The sequence below is a fragment of the Melozone crissalis genome, unplaced genomic scaffold, assembly GCF_028551555.1.
Source record: "Melozone crissalis strain CALT ecotype California unplaced genomic scaffold, PUWL_Pcris_2 ptg000042l_1, whole genome shotgun sequence".
NCBI lineage: Eukaryota > Metazoa > Chordata > Aves > Passeriformes > Passerellidae > Melozone > Melozone crissalis.
Genome location: NW_026535820.1, coordinates 18,493,285 through 18,516,110, shown reverse-complemented (window position 1 = coordinate 18,516,110; position 22,826 = coordinate 18,493,285). Strand labels below are relative to the sequence as shown.

Below are 22,826 nucleotides of genomic sequence, written 5' to 3'. Positions count from 1 at the left end.
GATGCTGCCCAAGCCGTGTGGCACTTGGAAGCACATTATTCCATACAGAATGTTCATTAAAAGCGGATTAGGAGAAGATCTCATCAAACATACCAATTCCGCTTGAAATAAACGGCTTCTAAGCACAGGAATTGTTAGAGGAACGGACCATAGGTGCCGACTAGTTTGATTTGCATATTTTAGAGAGCGTTTTGAGCTGATGTGTGTGGGACTAGGCTCTTTACTCCAGCAGTTCTGTTTAGCTGGTTCGAACGGAGTAGAGGTGATAAGATGTGGAAACTTAATGAAAAAGATATCCCAGGCATGAAACACTGTAGAAGAATTCTGCTTAATAATGAGCTAATTAAAAAACAAATTAAATGAAATGCAGCTTTCACTGTTAGGTTCTAGATTTCTCTCCCCCAAACATTAGACGAAATTGCATTGTTTACAAAAATTTATTAATACAAACTTTACACACTTTATATAACAGTTATCAAAGTCCTAGTTATAGATATCATGTGTGTAATAATACTTTGTTTAAGTTCTTTTTATATTCATTTGCACACAAAATAAGTTCTCCAAGACTAACATCTACCTACTATGACTGTATCTCAAATCTGCTCAAATTTTGGTAAGGCTGTTGGCGTTTCTGGAAAAAAAAAAAAAAAGAAATCGTACAAAGGATAATAACCTAGGTGATCACTTCATAATGCTTGCGACTAGCCACTGAACTCTAACTGATAAGGTCATAAACAAAACGTCAAGAGAGCCCTATGTCATTATACCACAGCCGACACAAACACAGCGCACTCTGCCCATGGCCAAAGAACAGAAGGACGACTAAAACGCAAGCCGATGTGTTGCAGCATCGTAGGGCCACTAAATGCCATCCGTGAACTCGTGGCGATTTACAAGGTGAAGAGAAGGCACGAAAGCTGCACACAGCGCCCCGCGGGCCGGGGCCGGCGGGGCAGCGCGGGCGGGACGGGACGGGCGGGACGGGGCGGGCGGTGCCGGCATCGCCCGCCCGCCCCCACGGGCCCGGCCCGGCCCGCTCCGCTCCGCTCCTCGGCCGGGGAAGGAAGGGTTTACCCGCGAGGGTTTGTTGGGGGGGTTGGGGGTTGCTTTCCGGCGTCTTGGATGCGGGGCTGGTTTTGTCTTTGGAAAGACTCCTGTAAGGTTTGTGTGGTGAGCTGGAAGGAAGCGGGTACCTACGCGTCCTCCTTCGCCCCCGGCCCGGGCGGGGGACGGCACCAGCCCCCGGGCACACGGTAAGATAGGAGTCCGTACATAGAGAGATGAGGTGAAAATGGTTTATCTCGTTAGAAACCGGACCACAGGTGAACACTACACATTCTTTTATGACAAAAGTTTGTTTTATGAAATAAATTTTACTAAGCAATAAGCCAGAATGTAGAAAAATACATTTTACCTCCAAACTCAATAAACAAGGAACAAAAACTTTCGTAGTAGTGCATAATTCTTTAGTGGTAGCTACAACAGGGGTTCCTAAACTTGTACAATAAGAGCTTGCATAAAACAGAACAAAGGAGTGAGAGAGCGTTCACAATCTTTTTTTTTTTTTTTTTTTCCCAAAAAGAACATAACCCAAAAAGGTGACTCAGGTGGGTTAAACAGAGCTCGGAAAAGTTCGAAGAGAGGATGAGAGGCGGGAGGTCCTACAAGAAAAAGCAATCAAAGAAAAGAGCAACTCCGACCGAAAAATGCAAAGGCGAGAACCCTGCTCATTATTACACATGATGAGAAGCATGGACAGCACTGGAGAGTAACACACTGTACTTTGCATCCAGGTCCAGTACCGAGCTGCCCGGGGCAGTTGGGTAGCGGATCGGAGGTGGGATCGCCTCGTCTTACCTCGACCCTGGCGGCACCGGCTCCGGCACAGGCTCCGGCCCCCGCTCACCTCCCCACTCTTTCCAAACGGGTCCTGTCTCTGCTTTGGCTTTGTTCTGCAACTCTGCCCAGACAGCCAGAAGGGCAGTGCACGGGGCTTAGTACTTACTGCCCTTGCTGCTGGTTCGGGATTTGTGGGTAGGGGTTTTGAGTTTGGCTATTTTTGGTTTTGTTTTGAAATTTTTTTTGTTATTATTATTTTTAGTTTTGGGGTTTTTAACTATTTCTCCCTCCAATAGGCAACAGAGATGCACAATTTGGATCGAGCTGTTGTTTTCACAAGATAATTATCCTCTAAGCTCATTGTTTGAGGATACACTAATAGAGATACAACTGGAATCAAAGAAAGCAGGAGAGAAAAAAAATAGTAATTGAAATCTAGAAGAAAGGGGACGCTGCCCCTTCAGAGAGGCTAGTGGCAAAGGAGCCTGCCTTGAGACTCACCAGGGGAAGAATCTGCTTTGCCAATTCTCCCAAATCAATTTCCTCATAATCCCCCTGGGAGCAGGTCATCCTTCTCTATATACAGTAGCAAATGGTGAAAATTAATGTCTTCGACCCTGTCTCGGATAAAAATACTATCCTTTTAATTTCTGTTACAAAAATAGGAGTAATATTCAAAACAATGATTGTCTCTTTTTTTCTATTTATTTTATATAAAAACATAAACAGCTCAGGCGAATTCTTGTTCTTGTGCAGGCTTCTCATGAAGAATTGTTCTTTACTATTCTTAGTAGTATTTATATATATATATTTATATATTATATATAACTTAATGATTGGTCCACAAAGTAGATCTGTGCGTTTCTCTAGTGCTTTTTGTACAAAAGAAAAACAATATTATTATCAAAATATTCATTTAATGGCTTTACTTCATACATAAATACATGTTTAGATAACACAGGAGCGGTGATTGTTCAGTCAGTTTGGAAATGACTTTTGTTTTTGTTTAGATTTTGTTGTTGTTGTTGTTGGGTTTATCTCTCTCTCTCTCTCTCTCTCTCTCTCTCTCTCTCTCTTAGGACTTTGTATACACAGGAGTGGCTGGTTACTCACATCGCTACAAATACGCTACTCGGCGTCCTTTGTTTTTAATTCTTTGTTTATACCTTTTCCCCAGGACGGCTGCTAAGTATTTCTTGACAGCCATTTGTTTCCGGTAGCGGCTGTAGCTGTCCGTGAAGATGCCGTCTATGTGCCGCTTGGTCAGCGGTTCCGCATCGTCCCCCAGGCCGCCGCTGGCACCGCTGCAAGCACCGAGAAGCACAGCTGCATCAGGCGGGGCCGCCCCGCCCCGCTCCGCGCCCCTGCGCGCCGCCCCCTGCCCCGCGCAGCCCCGCGCAGCCCCGCGCAGCCCCGCGCAGCCCCGCGCAGCCCCGCGCAGCCCGCGGCCCCCGGCGCAACACGTTGTGCGCAAGATGCGCGGGGAGACAAAGGCCGCGCCGAAACCGCGCCCGACGCCGTGCGCGCAAGCGGCGGCGGGAGCGACAATATCTCCCGGCCATGAATTATTCATTGCGGCCGCCAAAGCTGCTCTCCCCGGGGCTTCATTAACGTGTTACCTTCTGCCGAGGGGTAGCGGGTGGCACCGGGCCCGCCCGTGCCCCGCCGGCGGCCCCGGGGAGCCCCGCCCGGCGGCTGGGGGAGCGCAGGGCTTCGAGCGAGCCTCGGCTGCTGCAGCTGAGCCCTCGATCGCCGCTCTCGATAAGCTGCTCCCCCCAGCAAACCGTAAGGGCTGCCCAATTTGCTAATTTTAAATCGGCTGACTATAAAAATTTCTAGAGACATATAGGTAGTTAGATTGATATAGATTGACATAGATATAGATGTAGAAATATAGATATAGATGTAGATATATAGATTTAGATATAGATATATAGATGTAGAAATATAGATATAGATATAGATATATAGATGTAAATATATAGATACATACACATGCATGTGTGTATATATCTATATCTAAATATATATACACACATATACATCCCTATGCCCGAGCGTAGTAGCCCAAACAAACCTCCGCGAACGCCCGCGCTGACAGCCAGGCTCACGCTGCGCCGGGAGCGGCCGGGGGCAGCCGGTGCTCGGGGAGCCGGGCCCCACCGGCCCCATGGCGGGCGCAGGGCGATCCCGACCCCGGCCGGGGCAGCTTTGTTCCCCCCCAGGCGCGGCCCTTCCAGCAGCACCAACGCCCACCGCGGAAAAGAGCAAGCAGAGAGCCTTACCCGACCCGCTTGGCCATCAGTGAGTGCAGATATTTCCTGGCGGATAACTGGCCCAGGAGTTTCCTGTAGGCTTTGTTGAAGATCCCATCGGCGTGCCTGGGCAGAGGGAAGAGCCCGCGGGTGAGCGGCGAGGCCCGGCAGCGGGCTGCGGCGGGTCGCGGGAGCCCGGCGGCGGCGGTGACCATCGCTCTCCGCCAGCGAGCGGAGGGCGGCATCTCCCCGCGTCCCCCGGGACCCCTGGTCCCCACCCAGATCCCTCCCCGCCGCGCTCGCTCGGTTCCGCGCCGGCCGGGCATTCCTGCTCCGTTGGCGGGAGTAGCGCCAGCCCTCCTCGGCGCGGGCGGCTCCCCCGCTCCCTCCCCCGCGCTGCTGGAGGTAAGGTGGCTTTTCCATTCCTTCTGAGCTTTACACTGGGCACCGCGACCTGGGCAGTATGGTCGTTTGTTTGGGTTCGGGATTTTTATTTTGATGTTGTTGCTGTTTGCTTGTTAGGTATCATTACTATTTTTTCCCCCAATCGGTTCTGCCAGACCCGTTTTTGTCCCAACTCCAAATTCACGCCTGACACCCCGCGAGTTGCAGTCACCTCTTTTCCGGTGGGTAATACAAGGTGTACATCTCGCCGATCACGGAGGACGGATTCGCTATACCGAGGGGCTCTTGGTCGTAGGCGAAGTCCTGCAGGGTGTTCCCGTCCTCGTCGTAGACTTCATCCTCCAGCCTGGCAACGAGAGCAGCAAGGAGAAGGAGTCAGCCGGGCTCCGCGGGGCGCTCCGCTCCGCTCCCCGCTGCCGGCTTCCGGCTGCCTCGGCGGCCGCCCCTCGGCGAAGCCGCCCCGGGAGCCCCGGGAGCCCCGTCCGACTGCCCCATCCGCTCCCTGCACCCGCCCGCTCCCATCCCCGCCCTCTCCTGTGCGGGGCAGGAGCGCGGAGGAGGGAACACACCCGCCGTCAGACGGGCTCCAAGAACCCCCCAAACATCCCCGCTCCCCCCGCCCTCCACGGCCCACGCCCGGCCCGGGGTGCATCCATCCCCTCTCCGCCGCCGCCGTGGCTGCGCTTCCCGAGCGGAGCGCACGCCCAGGTGCGCGCACACACGCGTTTGTGTGCCGGGGGCTGGGCCGGAGCCGAGCAGCCTCCGCGGCCGAGACGGGGCGGTGAGCGGCAGCCCCGGCGGCGGGGACCGCGCCCCGCTCCTCCCCGCAGCGCCCGCCGGCACGGGGGGGCTTCGCCTGCTCTTTTTCGTTGAATGGTGCCTCTGCCCTTTGAGATCTCGCCAGTTTTGTGCGCGTCCCAGCCCCCCCAGCCCCCGCTCTCTGCCTCCCTCTCTGCAGTACGATGTAGGTCATTGCACGTTACAGGCAGCTATTTTTGTCTGTGAGCTTTAGCGGAGGTATTAATAATAGATGCCGCTAAAGTGTTTCACTCCTGCTAATTCAGGCGCTTGAATGAAGAAAGCCGGCTTGCTGCCGGCTAATGGCCCCTCAGGCCACCGAGCCCGCTGCCCCCTAGCCGCACTGCCCAGGAAGATGACGGGGGCTGCTCCGAGCCAGCTCCGACGGGCTCCCGGTTACGGCAAGGACACCTCGGAGCCCCAGAAAGGACACGCACCTCGGACAACCTTGCGCTCCCGGCATCCCCCCCCCCTCCCGCTTCATTTCCGCACGGCAGTGACCCCCGCAGGGCACCCCGGAACAGAGCCAAGCGCCCGTGGATCAGGACAACAGCACCGAGCCCAAAACTCCCCCAAGCCAAGCAGCACCGGTCGCCCGAGCAGGCGACAAGCAGGGTGAGAACAGGCTGCCAGCGGCCATCCCGGACCAGGCCCCCCGAGCCCCCAGCCGCAGACCAGCGCAGGAAACTCCCTTGTGCTGGTGCCTCTGGGTGTTCTCCACTCCTGCCCCAAACACAGAGGAATCCAAACGCCCACGGCTCCCAGCTGGAAAGGGACAGCACAGGCATCAGCCTGCGCTGGAGCCCAGCAAGAAAACTCCGAGCACAGAAAACCAAACAACCTTGTGCCAGCCCCTTTCCCTCTTGGGAAAGGGAAATACACAGCCAGATAAACAGGGGAAGACACCGAATCCCCACCAGCTCCAACCCCGCTGCACGAACCGTGACAGCTCCCACAGCTCGCAGACACCGGCGCACCCGACCCCGCGCCCCGCTCCCCTGAGCCGGACAGGCGGTGCTCGGCGCTCACCCCCGGCGAGCTGCGGGCAACCAGAGGCTGCCAAGGGCCCCGCAGGACACGGGGCAGACGGGAGAGGAGCTTTTGGGCCCCGTCGACATGCAGCCGGGATCTCGGCCCGCTCCCACCGACACGCACAAGAGCAGGTCCCCCTCTCTCGGGGACTCCAGCGGGGACAAGAGGCCGCGGGTCACAGTGCCGGGGTCCCGAGGAGCGGACCTGGGGGTGCCGCTGCTGCATGGAGGAGGGGGTGGGCACACAGCCCAAGTGGAGGGGATGTCCTTTGGTAACTCTACTCCACATCCCCTCTCATTCTCCTCCCCGGTAAGATTCCTCTGCCCTTAGCTAAGGTGGGGCTGAGGGGCGCGGAAATGATCCCGACGGAGCTCCCGGACAGCTGACGGACCTACCTGAGCGCCGGGTACTGAAGTCCGGCCGCAGGTGAGCAGTAGACGCTGCAGTGCATTATTATGCCATAGACCAGAAGTGCTAAGATCGCTTTGCTACACATTGCCACTCTGTGCGGGAGGGAAAGGAAACTGCTGTAAAAAAAAAAAAAAAAAAAAAAAAAAAAAAAGGGGGGAAAAAAAAGAACCGAAAACAAACAAAGAAAAACCCAATAACAACAAAAAGCCCTACCACTAACAAAAACCCAAAGAAACCACCCCACGGCTCACCAACCCCCTGGCCTCGCCTGCCGGAAAATGAGGCAGAGCGGCCCCGGGGGACAAGAAGCGCCCCGGGCAAGCGGGTGCCGGCGCGGAGAGGAGCGGTGCGGTGCCCGGCGCAGAGAGCTGCGGCCGCCGCCCGCCCCGTCGGTGCCCGCCCGCCCCGGGAGCGCTGCGGGAAGGCCCGGCGAGCCAGCTCGTGTCCTTACCATTAAACTCTAGACACCCGGCACTGAGAGCGTTTGGCTGCGAAACTAAAACGGCAGGTCTTGGGGCGGCAAAAAAAAAAAAAAAAAAAAAAGACCCAAAATGGGCAGGGGGAGAGAAATCGAGCTCTCTCCCAAGTTGCGTCCAAAAAGAGTTAAAACCCTCGTGACATCGCCTCTCCTATGGGCGAGGGACCGGCGGGATGCAGAAGATGCAGAAGCGGCAGCAGTTAGTTGTTTGCTGGTTTTAGGGCTATCCACTCCAAAAAGAAAAAGAGAGGCAGGAGGGAAAAAAAAAAAAAATATAAAGGAAAAAAGTTTGCAGGCAGCAGCACAGATCTGGAGTGGAGTCTACGAGGGAATTGAGAAAGAGGGATGGAGCGAGGTGCCGCCGGAGAACGGAGCGCTGGGGGAGAGGGAAGAGAGCGAGCGAGTCCGGGAGGGAGCGGAGGCAGGAGCCGCGGGCTGGCTGCGTGCGATGTTGTCTTCCCCAGATCTCTCTCCTCACTGAGCGCCTTCAGCCTTCTCTTCTTCTCCTGCTCGGTGGCTCCAAACTTGACCAGCCTTCCGCAGCCTTCCGTCTGATATGCAATTAGCAAGAAAATCTTTGCAAACACCCCGCTTCGGCAAGAGCCCTCTTCGTAAACATTTGCCTGCTTGTTACCTTAGAGGACGGGCAATATTGTTTGTTGCCCCCGTAGTGGTGTCCGGATTTTTATTCATGAATCAAATGCCTTTTTTTTTTTTCCTCAGTCACGTAATAATCGGGTATCAGAAAAGACGTCACCACCCCAATTCCTCAAGGAACACAGTTCTGTGTCGTCCTCAAAGATGAGCTTATCAGGAGTCATAAAGCTTCTCATAAACACCAACTCACACTTCCTCCCCCCCCCCAAAAAAAAATAGAAAAAGAAAACCTAACAATCAAACAAACACGCAGAAAAGCCTCACCGCACAAACCCAAAAGGATGTTCGCCACAGTAAAGTTTTACCTGACGTGGGAAGGGAAGCGGAGGAGAGCAGCGAGGGGTGGGGTGGGGGTCCCCCGGCTTGTTGGGCTCCCCCACGGCTTTCTCCGGGTCTTTCCGCGGGGCCAGCTCAGCCCGCACGCAGCCCGGGGCCGCCTCTGGGCGCAGGCCCCCGCGGAGCCGCCCGGCGCTGAGCGCGCAGGCGGAGCAGCCCCGCCGCGGAAACCCCCACTTCCGCGGAGATTTAAGAATTTAAGTGCCTAATTTTTTTTCCAGGCCCCCATTTATTTTTTTCCTTTTTTTTTTTCTTTTATCTTTTTTCTTTGTCTTTTTTTTTTTTTTCTTTAAGGATTGTTAATATTGTTCCCATTACACAAGGCATCCCTCCCGGGGAAACCAGCAGCGGGGTGACCGCTCTGCGTGTATTGAAGCCGCGTAAGGGACAAGCCCCACGGCCCCGCCGCAGGGAAGGTCCCACGCTCAGCCGGCGCTGCCCGGGGAGGAGGGGGGCGGCTTTTCCCCTCAATCCCGTGGCCCGACCCTTTCGTCTCTCCGCCTTGTGCAGAGACAGATGTGCGGCTCGCAGCACTTGGCAGAGAGGGAGGGAAGAGCATCGCCATGAGGGGAAAAAAAAAAAAAAAAAAAAAAAAAAAGTTGATTTGCCTGAGGGACCGGGAAGGAAATCCCTTCTCTGGGGACTTCCCCGCCGCCGGAATAATTTTCCCCCGAAGTGATGGGCCGGGCGCGGGCCACCGGCGGGCTCCCAGCCGCTGCAATTGCTGCTTGTCTCCGCACTCCCCTCCCTCCGCGACCGAAAATGTGCCCTTCATTTCCGAGAATTACCCGAAGAAATACAGGCTTCAGGAGCCATTACTAGACATTTTAATTATTGGGATCATAACCAGATCGTTCAGGAAGCAGCAATAATATAGTTCTCCTGTTTCCTATTTGAATGGGTTTGGTGTAACGTGCTTGGATGGGTTATCTGAGCCCAAATCGATTTCTCAAAAACAACAACAACAAAGAACACACCATACAATTACATTCCTATTACGGTCATTTAAGGTTTCAATATTTTCCGGAGATAAAGGAAATTTGACGTGAATGAATGATTCCCGTAGAAATGCCCAACGACGCGATCCCGGGCGGGGATGCGGGACTAGGGACGGAGCGGGACGCTGTCCCCGTTATCATTCTGTGCCAGGCCTTTCGGGCCGCTATGGACCGCTGGCTGGAGAGGGAACGGGGCAGGGCAGGGCGCCCGGCGGGGCTGCCGGAGAAGCGGTCACCGCGCCGCTCCCGCTGGGGAACGGATCATCCCACCGCTCCCGCTCGGGAAAGGGTCACCGCTCCCGGTAGGAAAAGGGGGATCCCGCCGTTCCCGCCGGGGCAGGGAGAGATAGGTGACCCGCCGGAGCGGGGAGCGAGAGATGACCCGCCGGAGCAGGGTCCCCCCTCCGCTCCCGGCAGGAAAAGGGGCGCCCCGCGGCCGCCGCCGGTCCCGCACCGTGCCGGGGCTTCCCCGCCGCCCGCCGCGCCCGCGGCCGCACGGTCCGTGAGCGGAGGGCGCCACCGCGCGGCAGCTGCGCGCCTGCGGCCAAGCCGCGGAGCCGCCGTCGGGCGGGCCGGGGCTGCCCCGTGCCCCGGCCGGGCTGGGCTGGGCTGGGCTGGAGTGAACCCCCGCGCCCGGCTGTGAGAGCAGCCAGCAGGAAAGGCGGCCCGCTGCCCCCCCGCACCGGGCCTTGGGGCTGGTGGGGTTTGTGGTGGGGGTTTTTATGTTTCTTTTGTCATGGCTCGGCGGTAGCAGGGGTAAACACGGGCTTTTCTAGAAACCTGTGTGGACAGGACTGTGTGAATCACGTCAGGATGAAGGCTTGAACGGACACTCCGTCTAAACGACAGGAAAAACATTCCTGCTCTCCAAAGAGACGAGACACACACAGGTAATGCATTTAAAAGCTGTGGCTGTTTTCACTTTAAAAAAGCTACTTTCATCTACTTTTGATAGATACAGCTGCATTTCCTCTCCTCCATTCCCACTCCCCAGGATCCTTACAGAAAGTATGAGGATGCCTGAAATAGCAGGCATTAGCAGCACAGAGGTAGAGATACCCATAAAACAAACCTGAAGCTACAGACCCCACACAGAGACCCCGTGCCACCCTGGTGCATGCAGCAGCAATGTCAGGATGGTTTGCAAAAAATGCATCTTCTGAGCTGTCACTTGTGGTGAGTAACACACACAGTTTGTACCAATAAAAGTTTCACAGCATCTCAGTCTACGTCACAGGGGTGTGTGTGCACAGTGAATGTGATTAGGACATGACTGCGGTTTAGGCTGAGGAAGTAAAGGTTCTAATCTGGTCTCTGCGTACAAATAAATTTCTCAATAACTGTCATCTCAAGGCTGAGAGGGATTTAAGGTATATAATACTTGCCTCCAGGGCAAATTCCTAAGGCAGTATCTAAAGAAAAGCAGGTTTTTTTTATTGGCAGAATTTCTTTCATCTTTCCTGTACCAGCTTAAATTAGACCTTTTAATTTATCTAACTATTCTATTTTAAATATCTATTTTATTAACTAGAGCATTATAATTCTATAGAAGTTTCTAGGGGAGCTTACATTCTGTAAGCCTTGTCAAGCCTGACTGCAGCTGACTGCTGGAAACCTTGCTGCTATAGTTCTAATTCAAAGGAACATATTTCATCATGTACCATAATGGACATCTTTTTGACTCCTCAGAAACCCCCTTTATATATTTATCCATATTTTATAAAATATATTTTGAGTAATTTATCAAACTGTCAGGAAACTCTATTGGTCCTTAAAGCCAGATATCTCATACACACTGGTTGGATGCCCAGCCACTATATTCATATTTTTTCAGTATGCCCCAACTTAGCTGCATGTTTTTAAAAGAACCTGGAAGAATTGATGTACATGGAATACATAATTTTATCATGAAAGGACGCATGTATTTTTGCCAATATAGAAAGGGAGGAATTCTTCTTTCTCAAAAGCAAGCAATCCTGCCAAACCAGCTGTCTCTCTCTCTCTGACACACACACACATATTATGAGTTTATCACCTATCTGGTACCTATCCCTGCCAGGCCTCCTTTCTTACAGGAGTGGTTTGGGAAGCCTATTGCTAACCAGTATGCCAATGAATACTTGTCTGCACCAGTTTCACAAACACAACACCAGCCTTCACTCTTTCTTGGCTTTCCTGACTCCTCTTCCTCCCCAAGGGCCAGCTCCTGGGAAAGATGTACTTGTCAGAGGGGAGATTAACCCATCCATTAAATCATCCAGCTGTAGCTGCGGTCATCTGAAAAAGGCTGATTAGAGATAGCCTGGCAGCAGAACAGAGGGTATTATAGCTCAAGCACGGCTTTGAGGGCATTTCAGCACTTCCAGCCAAGACGCGGAATCTGCAGCAGAGGTGGGAAAGCCCTACTTTCCTCCTGTAGGCTAGATGTCAGTCCAGTCAGGGACAGAAAGGGCTGAAGTATTTCATTCACAGAGTTGTTTTTCTTTTAATGTGCCATTCCCTCTCAGGCTTTCTTTAGGTAAAAGCAGCAAAATGCTCAGGCACACTGGAGAAAGCACAAACACCCATGTGCTTCCTCATGCCCAAAGGGACAAAGCTGCAATTCAGACGAGCTCGGTCACCCAGGGAAGTTCTGGGCAGAATGTACAAACTACAAAAAATCCCAGAGAGCAACAACCAGGGACAGTATTGGGACTACAAATCTCTCCAGAGATGATAGGAGCAGCCTCACTTGGTGGCCAGGACCCTTGCCAACCTCTTTGCATGAGACCTAAAGCGTTAGCAAAGTCTCTGTGATGAGAATCTTCAAGATAATTTCTTGCTACCTTTTATAACCTTACTTCCAAGCAAACAGTCAAAAAAAAGGGCTGGGGTTTTTTTTTCTTCGCTTCTCTGAAGTGAGGAGGCAGAAGAGCACTTGCCAGGGCAGCGGTGTAGGAGCACCAGCAGTGCAGTCACTCTGCTCTTGCTGCTGCTCAGAGCTCACGGTGAGAGACAAGGCCAGTGGGTTGCCTGTGTCTTGCATAATTGCCCACACAGAAGCTCAGTGTTCAATCTTACCCCGTGGGTGTCCTCCTCCCCCTATCCAGTAAATGAAGGCAGATGACTACCGCAATACAGAGGCAAAGGGAGAGTCATTCCCATCCAAACACAAAGGCAAATCACTTTCTAAATAAATAAATGACCAAACGGCAGACTCGGTTTCACGAGGAGGTACTACCATGCTATGCCTGGAACAAAAAATTTCCTCGGATGACCAATAGCTTTATTTATAATCTCTCATCTTTCACGCAAATGAAGTCGTATGCTGCAAGAGAAGAAAAGAATTATCCTTGATGCTTTCTGACAGTGGTTCTTTGATCAATCATTTATGTATGAAAACTAGAAAAACAAATTATGAAAGGCAAAAAGCAACAACAAATAAAGGACTTATTTTAAGACTTAATATTCCAAAGGCCTATTCTACACTAAAGCCAGAAACCTATAAAATGCCACTAAAGACCTCACTAGTCCACAGGGCAGAACACAAGGCTTTAGCACTGGCAGCAGATCTATCCCCTCTCTCATTTCTATTTGGCCCAGTGTTCAGGGATAGGGTAAACCCTTAAGCAGATAGAATATACAAAGTTTCACAAGTGCTGCCAAGATACAATAATTTATACCAGACATATAACAGCCTCAATATTTTTTTGTGTTCCGGGTTGCTTTAGATGCAGCTGTAGCCCAAGGTGAATGACAAGTTCTGATTTTGTTCCCCAATGTGACAGAATTTTGGGTACACCTTTAGAAACAGTGGGACTGCCATGTGCCTGTGTCCAGAACCAAAAATCCATCCATAGTTCTGAGGTATTGCTAATGGCATAGCTAAAGTTATTCATAGTTTACATTTACCAGAAATAGTTGGAACAAATTAATAATGAATTAGAACATTTCTTATCATCGCAGGGAGCGAGAGGGAATAAATAGAACCATCCATATTTTCTTATTACAAAACAGTGTGCAGCCTATTACCAAACACTAATTTAGTGTTGCTTGTGCTGGAAAACTGTTGAAGGGTCTCTGGCTCCTGACAGTGCAGCTTAATTCAGTCTGACGGGAGCAAGGCTGCACAGAGGCCGTGCGGGGCGGGCAGGTGAGGAGCATCCCAACAGGGGTGAATCCCAGGCTGCCAGAGCCGGGCGCCGCTCAATAATTCCAATTAACCACGCTAAGGATGATAGAGACGGGTCACGCAGAGCCCAGTAAATATCAATCAGAACACGTATTTTGATGAGACAATAACAAAGCCTTTCTCATTAAGGAAAAAAGATATTTGGTTTGGTGTAGAAGCCTGTCCTTGGTGGTTTGTGCACCCTGCAGTGCAGCTTCTGCCTTGTGGGGATGCAGGCCATGCCGGCCACAGCCAAAATTGCCCTGAGCATTCGAGCCCTTCACGTGGCTTAGCTCCCTGGTTTGTGCATGGTGAGCTCTCAGAATCTCTGCTGGTCAGTTTGACTCTGAGATATGTACAAGCTTCTTTTTCCCAGCCTGGCAGCTGAAGAAGGATTCAGAATTCTTCTGTTCTCGTTCTCAAGGCTGTTTATTATTTCTTATCTATTACATTCTTTTTCTGACCCGCTGCAGGTCTGTCTGGCAGGTCGGGTTGAGGCACACTGACTGCCCCCAGGGCGGTGTTACCTTTTTATACTAAAAACTATGTGTACAATATTTACAATAACTTTCCAAAAACTATCACCTATGTTAGACAGTGAGCTTCTACTCTAAACCAATCTAAAAGTGCCAACATCATCCAGAAGATGGAGGCTAGGAAGAAGAAGGAAAAAGGACAAGGCACGCCCAAATTTCTCCATCTTGGGACCCTGAGCCCTATTCTAAAAAACTCAAAATTCTATTTTTCACCCTGTGATAAATTCACTATCATTCTACTTAAACTTTCGTGGCTTGTAAATGCTCATATAAGGTTGGTAATTTTTTCCGTGGGTCAAGATCAAAGGCACAGGGGCCTTGGACTCTGTGCCAAGGTCTCAGAGCCCCCCAGGCAGGGGCTCAAATCCTCCAGGGCAGTCAGAGGAATTTCCTGGGTTCCAACAGTGAGCAACAGGGAGAGCTCCCACTTCTCTTAGCAGCACATGAGGGCCTGTCTCCACCAGATGCACAGCTCCAGAAGTGAGGGGTAGGGTGTGGGGTGAGACTGGGAGCTCAGTTTTCTGGCCTCTGTGCCACAATTTGGCTGGACAGCAGACTCTGGGGCCACCAGCCAGGCATAGGGGCCGGGAAACAGCGCATGATCTTTGTCTCCTGTCATAACTTAAATAAAGTACTCGAGTCTACCTAGCCTAGAGGAAAATGTGTGGTTCTTAGTTTTTATATTTAAAGAGAGCACAAAGATTTCTTGTGTGTGGCCTTATGGTCCGATCCATCTCCATCTGCTAATAAAATGCATTTCTGTAACAGCCAAGGCAATTAATCACTTAAACAGAATTGGATTACAATCTCCATTACTAGAAAATCTTTAAAGTCAGGCTTGCTATCTTTCTAAAAGATCTCAAGCTGTCGAGCCATTCTTTGCCCTGCTTTATGCAAAGGTCAGACTGGATGTTCGTAATGGCCTCTTCTAATGTCAAAAATCAGTCTCTGACCCTTGTAATGCCACTCACTGATTTCAGACAGAACTGCACTGGATTTATTGACCCTTCTCATTAGGAATGAAGATTGTCTGCAGAAACTCCTATGTGATTTCATTACTCCAGGTACATGTCCATTGAGCTCATTATGTAAATACTGATATCTTTAGTTAGTTTGGAATTTCATAGGAGTTTGCAGAGTACAGCACAAACCAGAAATCGTTAGGACATTGGAACTCTCTCTTTTGACCCCCAAATCTGAGTTCAGTCTCCAGAGGTAACTGCACGTACCGATAGCAACAACATAATGATAAACTATGATACTCTGTAGGTGTGTTTAAATCCTGAAAGTTAAATATGGTGCATTTCACTGTAGTGGAAATCCATTTCCTGGGGATTTCTTGCTTTCAAGTGCAAGTATATTATTGACTTCAGTATGTTTTTTCAAGGGAAAAAAAAAAAAAAAAAAAAAAAAACCAGAAGAAATTTGGTGTGATGTTCTGACATATTCTACTCTACAGCAAATGCAGTTTTTCCTCTAGGTCTCAGTAACACTTGAGATTGCTCTAAAATCTATATTGGTTATAACTGTCTCTAAAGAATGTTTCACCATTGCATAAAACACAATAGACAACAAGTCTGAGCAAGGAAATGCAGAAATAACATCTTATCATCTAATGCTAACACTTAAATGTGTTTTGGCTTTTGGATTTGGTTCTGGTTTGATTTTTTTAGTAAGGACTCTACAAGGAGATACCTTTATATGTTTCACATACCTTTCTGGAATAAAAAAAATTATCCCATTCAAAAGACAGCCATTGTCAAGAACCTTATTCATTCAAACATCTCCTCTATGGAAAGTAAAGAAGTCTGGTTTTAATACAACTCCTGACCTTTGTCTCTTCAGACCAGTTCTACCAGTTCTGTTCTAAGACAGAGATTGCTTCTGATGTACTGTTCATTTCCACATAGCCTGTCTTCTTTATCTCCCATTCCTAATGTAGAATACTTTTATATAATTATCACAGAGCTACAACAAGGTAAACCTTGTTTACTACAAGATAAATACTGGAATAGGAGAATAAAATTCTGTTTATGAAAGGGAAAAATATTTGTTCAGTATTGAGAAAATTATGCTAAACCTCACCCCCCCAAAAAAATCACAAATTTAGAAAAAAATGTCTTTTATTTTAGATGAAAATGAGCAGCATATGATCGGGGTATAAGCCTCTACTTAATGTGGGTTCTTTATACATATAAAATATGCTACAATTATGCAATGCTTCATCTGAATTCATATACCACTACTACTCTCACAATATTCTTTTGTCAGGTTATTATTGTAAGAATTACAAGTCATAATTCTTATAAGTCATAAACATATTAGATCTGTTTTATCTAGTAAAGTACGAAATACAACAAACTCAGTGACTTTCTTGGGACCATATAGCTAAAAAACATGAATAGTTTTAAAACAAATACCTGACCCCACTGATGTCAAAGACAAAGATCCTGATTGCTTTAGTGGGGTCAGATGGTCACTCTTCTAATCTGAATCCCAAGTTTTTGCCAGTATTGGGAATAATACCTCTTGTGCCTCCAAATATCCAGTGCCACTAATCTATAAAGTAACTGTCTGCCAGTGTGTTCTGTCATGAATTCAAGGGAGATTAATATTTAGTCCCTATGAAGAGTGATTTTAGTGAAAGAAATTCCTTTCCCATCCCCCAAACTTGTAGTCATCACATGGTGGTCTCCACCAGCGCATGTAGAAATCGGCGACTCTTAGGTGGCAAAGAAAATGTCTCCAAGAAAAAGAAAATGTGCAGTCAGTGACTTGAAACACTAGTGAATTCATGTATTGGTTACTAGTTTGAAGATGATAATAACCTTGAACTAAACTGAAAAAGAATTAAAACAACATTACTCATCCTCTGAGAACAGGGTAATCAAAGGAGACTTTGCGCCTGATTAAAAGCTGTCCTTCAGAAGAAATCTTTCCCCATCTTCCAGTGTTGATTAGTGAATAATACTGCTAGTCATTACACTCAATATAGTTGGTGTTCTTCCTTGATTTTCGTGGGGGAAGAAGAGACAGTAAGGAGAGCTGAATCACAAGTTTTCCTCATATTTTTTCTTATTGAACAATGGTGCACACAGCTGCTCTGGAAAACAGCGACAGGTAAAGTCAGCACAGTCACTGAAATGCATTAGAAAGATGGCAAAAGTTACCAAGCATTGACTCACAGACAAAAAGTATAAACTTGGTATTAGGATGTGAAGAAAAGTGTAATGTATGGTGATTCCTCTTGATTTCGACATCTGCATTTAGTTTAAGTAGCTAAACCTAGAGCAAATACTCTTTCAGGATCACTTCTCACCCATTGTGTAGATTCCACAGGATGGGAGACAAACCACCCCAGAATGCATGATCCATGATTATAAAATTCAGGGATGTTAAGTGGGAAAGGTGTTGCAAAACACTACATCCTGGAGGTATCTTGTGCTGTGCTGAATTAGCCCTAAATGAGCCTGCAATAAAAGGGAAGCTGCACTTGAAGAAGAAAACATATTCACTGTGCCAGATAGGTAATAAAAAACTGAAAGGTCACAGAGATATTAAAATCCAGATTTCTTAACTACTAAGAAATGGAGAAAAGGTAGGGGGTGGTGGTGGGGGATCTCCATTTAGACGGTTTCTTGGAAGAAGAAAGGTGGATTGAAGTCAGGCACAGCTTTTTAGCTCCCCAGAGGTCTGCGTGCTGAGCACTTACAGTTCCTTTAGTTCACAGTTGCTGCCTTACTTTTGCTGAGCAGTGCATACCTGCAACTCCCAGTGAACTATTACATGTCACTATTCTCCTTACATGGCCTGGAGTCCTATTTATAAAAGCAGCAAGTTTTAAATAGATGAATACAACAAATAGGAGCTCTTAATGTCTGCCTTCCTTGGGACTGGGCTATTAATGACACCTGCATAATACTGGTTGTAGGAACTGTTTATTTCACAATTTCAGAGCAAATTAATGTCACACTCAGTTAAATCTTTAGATTATTTTCCAGGTAAAATGTTAAGGCAGGGTAAAAAGAAAAATTTAAGCGGTGACACTTTCACACTATTTTCCCAACGGGACCAGCAGAAGCTGTACCTCTGGTAGAAATTCCTTAAACATTTTTTGCACAAAGCATCTGAAAGTAAGTTATAAGGAAAACCCTGTCTGTGAATGAAGCAGTACTGCAGAGAAATCACTGAGGTTCACACAGATATATATTGCAAAGAAAATCTGTAGTGCGCTTTTTAATAACCCAGCACCAGATTCTCTTCCTATCACATCTTCATCACTCATTTTTGCTTGATCAAAAGCCACAGCAGCATGAGATGCACCCATCCATCCTGTCCTTTCCTGTCCACCCCCAGAAAGACATAAGTGTCACAGATGCATCATATACAACATAGGTGCCACAAATATACCAAGGTGGGGTTCATCTGTGAGAGAAAACCCAATTTTATCCCCACCATAGCATCACCAAAGTGTCAGTGCAGAATATTGCAGCAGACTTCTGTGTAAGTGATTTTCTCCTTTTCCTGGCTGTCAGATCTGTTACAGACCAGGCTGAGAGCAGCAGGACTAGAAGAGCCAAATTGGGAATATTTGCTGTTTGTTTGATCTCTGACGACCCTGTTGCATATGACCTGTGAGCATGGGGTGCACTTGGGGGTCTGGCAATCTCAGCCAAGGGCTTGACATTAATGTGTTTGAGAGGCATCTTCTGACCATATAAGACAATTTTGGTACTGTTGAGAAGGAATTGTGTGCTGCAGTTGCTTTTTGTGCTGAGAGAAACAAGTATTACAGTAAGGAAGTGTTCACTGTTTTGGAATAGTACCAAACAGCAACTTAGTTTTAATTTTAAAGGGTTTTGATTTGTTCATTCAATAGGAAGCATCAAAGATGCTAACAGCTAAAATTAATCACTCTGCACCAAAATATCCTGCTTCCAGAAATAATCATGCAAGTGATAAAACTACTGATCATTTGTTGCTTTGCAAAACTTTTACCATTTCTAAGAAGATGGCAATCAATACCTTGGCCAGCAGAAATTAGCCAGCCTGGCTGGACAAGAAGCGATGGCTGTCCTGAGCGACAGCAGGAAGGGAGGATTTGTGCAGGAGTGATGTAGGCACGGGCTGGGTTTCCTGGGAAGCAGCAGCCTCAAGGACACAGCAAGGCTCAAGCCTCACTCAAGGCTGTCCCAGGAGCTCAGCTCCCGGCGGGAGAGCGCGGCGGGCGCTGCTCGGTGCGGACACCGGCCGGGGGAAGCGCAAACCCTCCGTGCCGCCTTGCGGCTGCGGGGTGGCAGCTGGCACCGGGGACACCAGCCCTGCCGCTCCCAGCTCTACAATAAAAGCACTTTCGCCTCCCGCAGGCTGTGGGGAGGGACGTGCATCTCTCGCTTTGGGGCGGGTGTGATCCCTCTCGCCGAGCATCTCCGGCAGGCGCATTAAGGAGCCTGAGTCATGCTGGGGAGCGCTGGAAGCAGCAAAGAGTCCCCAGGGCGAGCGGGGCAGGCGTGAGTGCCGCTGTCCCCGGCTGCGCCTGCGAGCCCGATGGAAAATCGCCTCCCGCGCCGGGAACGCGATGTTCTAAGTGCGCTCTGTGACCGGCCACGGTGAGAAAAACATTTTCTTGTTCTCTCCCAGTGCATTATGAAAACCCACTAAAAGGTGCTTTTCGCACCACAAAACCTTTTAAAAGGATTCTGTCAACACAAAAGCAACATTGACAGCAGTTGCCTTTAAAAGTACTTGAGTCTTCAAACTCTGAAATGTTCTTCTTAATTTATTTTTTTTTAACCTTCCAGACTCGGTCTACTACCAGGCTTCAGAGAAATGTTTTCTGCAATTGCATTACAGTAAGAAAATGCATTGTGAGATTAATGCACATAACTGTTATTAAAACAATTTGTAAATGTATTCTTCACAAAATGGATATTAAAAGATATAGACCTTTGCCTCAGTAATAAAACAAAATTGTTGTAGGGAAAATTCATCAGACATATTGAGAGGACCACGAGACCCATTTGCATGTGGTGCACATGGCCCAGATCATGTCACCAGGTGGTCACAGTTTTCTGCTGTATTTTTCTTCTCTTGTCCTTTCGTGTGCATCACCATCCTGGCACTCCTTCATTCATGTGCATCACCATCCTGGCACTGGATAATAGGATGCAAAAATCTGGTTTTGCTAACAGAGATTTTCCCCTGCTTCTGATGATGTTAAGAGACAAATTGCCACACAGAAAGCAACATGCCCATCTCACATACCTCAAGTACACTGCTGCCATTGCTGTCTCTGGGAAAAGGTATGGATGGGCCACCACTTTCACCCTTTCCTTTTTCAGCAATTAGAGAAGGAATTTTTGATCAGATAGGATGGGCACTCAGAGTTCTGTCTTCTGCAACTTTGGATTTCGTTCTGATCATCTCATTACTGTAAAACTTGTGTAAATGCTTCCTATAGAGCGATTTCGGCACAGAAATTTGCAAGTGAAATCAGTCAATTAGTTCATAAATTTTGAGTCTTCCATATTTTTGGAAGGAAAGTACAGCTCTGGCCATTGCAGCTTGCAATTAAGGAAGAAAAAACCTAGAAAATCTAGGAAAAAAAGCTAGAAAGTCGTAATGTTGGTACTGTTGAGAAGGAATTGTGTGCTGCAGTTGCTTTTTGTGCTGAGAGAAACAAGTATTACAGTAAGGAAGTGTTCACTGTTTTGGAATAGTACCAAACAGCAACTTAGTTTTAATTTTAAAGGGTTTTGATTTGTTCATTCAATAGGAAGCATCAAAGATGCTAACAGCTAAAATTAATCACTCTGCACCAAAATATCCTGCTTCCAGAAATAATCATGCAAGTGATAAAACTACTGGTCATTTGTTGCTTTGCAAAACTTTTTCAATTTCTAAGAAGGGAATCTACAGTTTACGTCAATACCTTGGCCAGCAGAAATTAGCCAGCCTGGCTGGACAGGTAGTAAAAATGAAATTTCAGCTATTCACAACCAATTCCCTGAAGACAAGGAGCCCAGATTGACTGCCAACCCTGACACCTGCCAGTAAAAGTTACATTGCAGTGCTATGCAAACGAACAGATCCCAACAGAGCTTCAATAATTTGCCCTTATATCAGGAACTCAGAGGCAGTCACTGAAGAATATCCTTCGGTAAGGACAATTTATGGTTATAAAAAATGCAAAATGCTTAATACTAAATTCAATTGTGCTGATTTCTTGTTTGATTTTTTCTTTTTTCTTTTTTCTTTAGGATTAAAACAACATGTCCAAAGAATAAACAAAACTGACCTATGTCAATATTGAAGATCTATACAAAGACTGCAATGTACTAAACTTTGAAGACTACAAAAGATCCACATGGAACATTCTGCATCTGCATCCATAATTCTGGATCCTGCAGAAAGGTCTAATAGGTGGAGGTGACTAATCTGGCCTCTTTAATGACTGGAAAAAGAAAAAAATTGGAAAATAACCACTTTCCAGGCCTCACTTCATGCAGTGACCTGGAAAAGAAACCCTATTGGCACCAGCAATCAAGCTTTCCTCTATTATCTTCCCAGGGGGTTGATTACACTGTCCTAAATATTGTGTGAGAGTCTGAGGTCCAGAATTCTTTACACTGAAGTTATTCCTCAAGAATCCAAACACAATCAGAAAAGCAGAAACATACAGTGGTAGTCAGTATCCAGTGTGGCACTGCAGTAACAACAGTTCAAAATTGCCAAGCAGGAGGGATAGCAAAACAAGAATATAACACGCCAGCTGCTGACTTCAGGATTTTTAAGGCACCCTTCCCAACAGGAGCAAAAAAATAGTTCAGAAAACTGGAAAGTATGGCAGTATCATATCTGTTTTTCCCAAACTGACAAATTTTGTAGTTAAATGAAAAAAAAATCATAGAATCATAAACTCACTGAAGTCGGAAAAGACCTCTGAGATCATTGAGTCTAGCTTTGAACCTAGCACAGACAATTCCACCACTAAACCACACTCCCAAGTGCAACATCCACACCCCTTTTGAGCACTTCAAGGATGATAGTTCCACCACTTCCCTGGGCAGCTTTTTCCAGTGCCTAATTGTGTTTTCAGTGAGGATTTTTTTCCTGATATCTGTTCTAAACCCCCCTTGGAACAACTTGAGGCCATTTCCTCTCATCCTGGTGCTTCGCAGGACCTGGCACTTGGCCTTGTTGAATCTCATACAATTGGCTTCAGGTACCATTCTCCAGAACCCATTCTCTTCTCATCTATTTTTAAGAAAAAGTTCTAGTTTTATCTAGCATGCATGATTTAGCCAAAGGGTGCTTGAAAAGTAAACTTCTGGAGCCAGCAAAAGCCTTTAAGCATTCTAAATAATGGGTTCATTTCACTCACATTTCTAACTTACATAAAACCAAACATTAAACCAGAAATTTTTTTCAAAATTACCCCATTATACTGACAGAGAGCACCTCAATGTTCCCCTCACATTTTTGTTCATACTGTGGTGAAATCAGAATGTGCTGGCTAGTACAGGCAGTGCACTAGGTCAGGCACTGTGTGCACTTGTTGGAAAAGGTTCTTACCCAGAGGCTTCACAATCTGAAAAGAGAGGACAGGCATGAATAAGAAACTGTAAGCACAAGAGAGACTGCTTCCATGTGATTATACAGGAAAAGTGGTCTCAAAGTGGGAAATAAATTCCACATCTGCTGTTCTCTTTCAGCACATTACTAAGAAGTACACTAGGTTTTTTTCTCTTTCTTTTTTTCATGGTTTGGGCATCAATAAGCCTTGGTCTCACTGGCAAATTCCAGCTAAAGATCACGGGGTATGTGTTCTGTTAAAGGTAAGTCTCCAGCCAAATTTGTGCCTGCTACTGAATCCTCAATATTACTGTGCTGATAATTTCATCTCTTGTGGTGTTCTCTCTTGAAAGAGAG

At 47.8% G+C, this 22,826-nt stretch overlaps 1 protein-coding gene across 2 annotated transcripts; it reads right to left on the bottom strand.

Moving 5' to 3' along the window:
• Positions 1–1,336: 1,336 nt before the first annotated feature.
• Positions 1,337–8,302, bottom strand: ADCYAP1 (adenylate cyclase activating polypeptide 1). Of its 2 annotated transcripts, none has more exons than XM_054284819.1 (5): positions 8,181–8,302; positions 6,725–6,832; positions 4,711–4,845; positions 4,125–4,220; positions 1,337–3,143 (listed from the first exon to the last, which is right to left on the bottom strand). In XM_054284819.1, exons 2-5 carry the CDS (start codon positions 6,823–6,825, stop codon positions 2,957–2,959), a joined length of 519 nt encoding a protein of 172 aa, XP_054140794.1. In that variant the 5' UTR covers positions 6,826–6,832; positions 8,181–8,302; the 3' UTR covers positions 1,337–2,956. The 2 variants fall into 2 exon arrangements, with proteins under 2 accessions (XP_054140794.1, XP_054140793.1); XM_054284818.1 differs by lacking the exon at positions 8,181–8,302 and adding an exon at positions 7,192–7,889.
• Between the last annotated feature and the right edge of the window lie 14,524 nt (positions 8,303–22,826).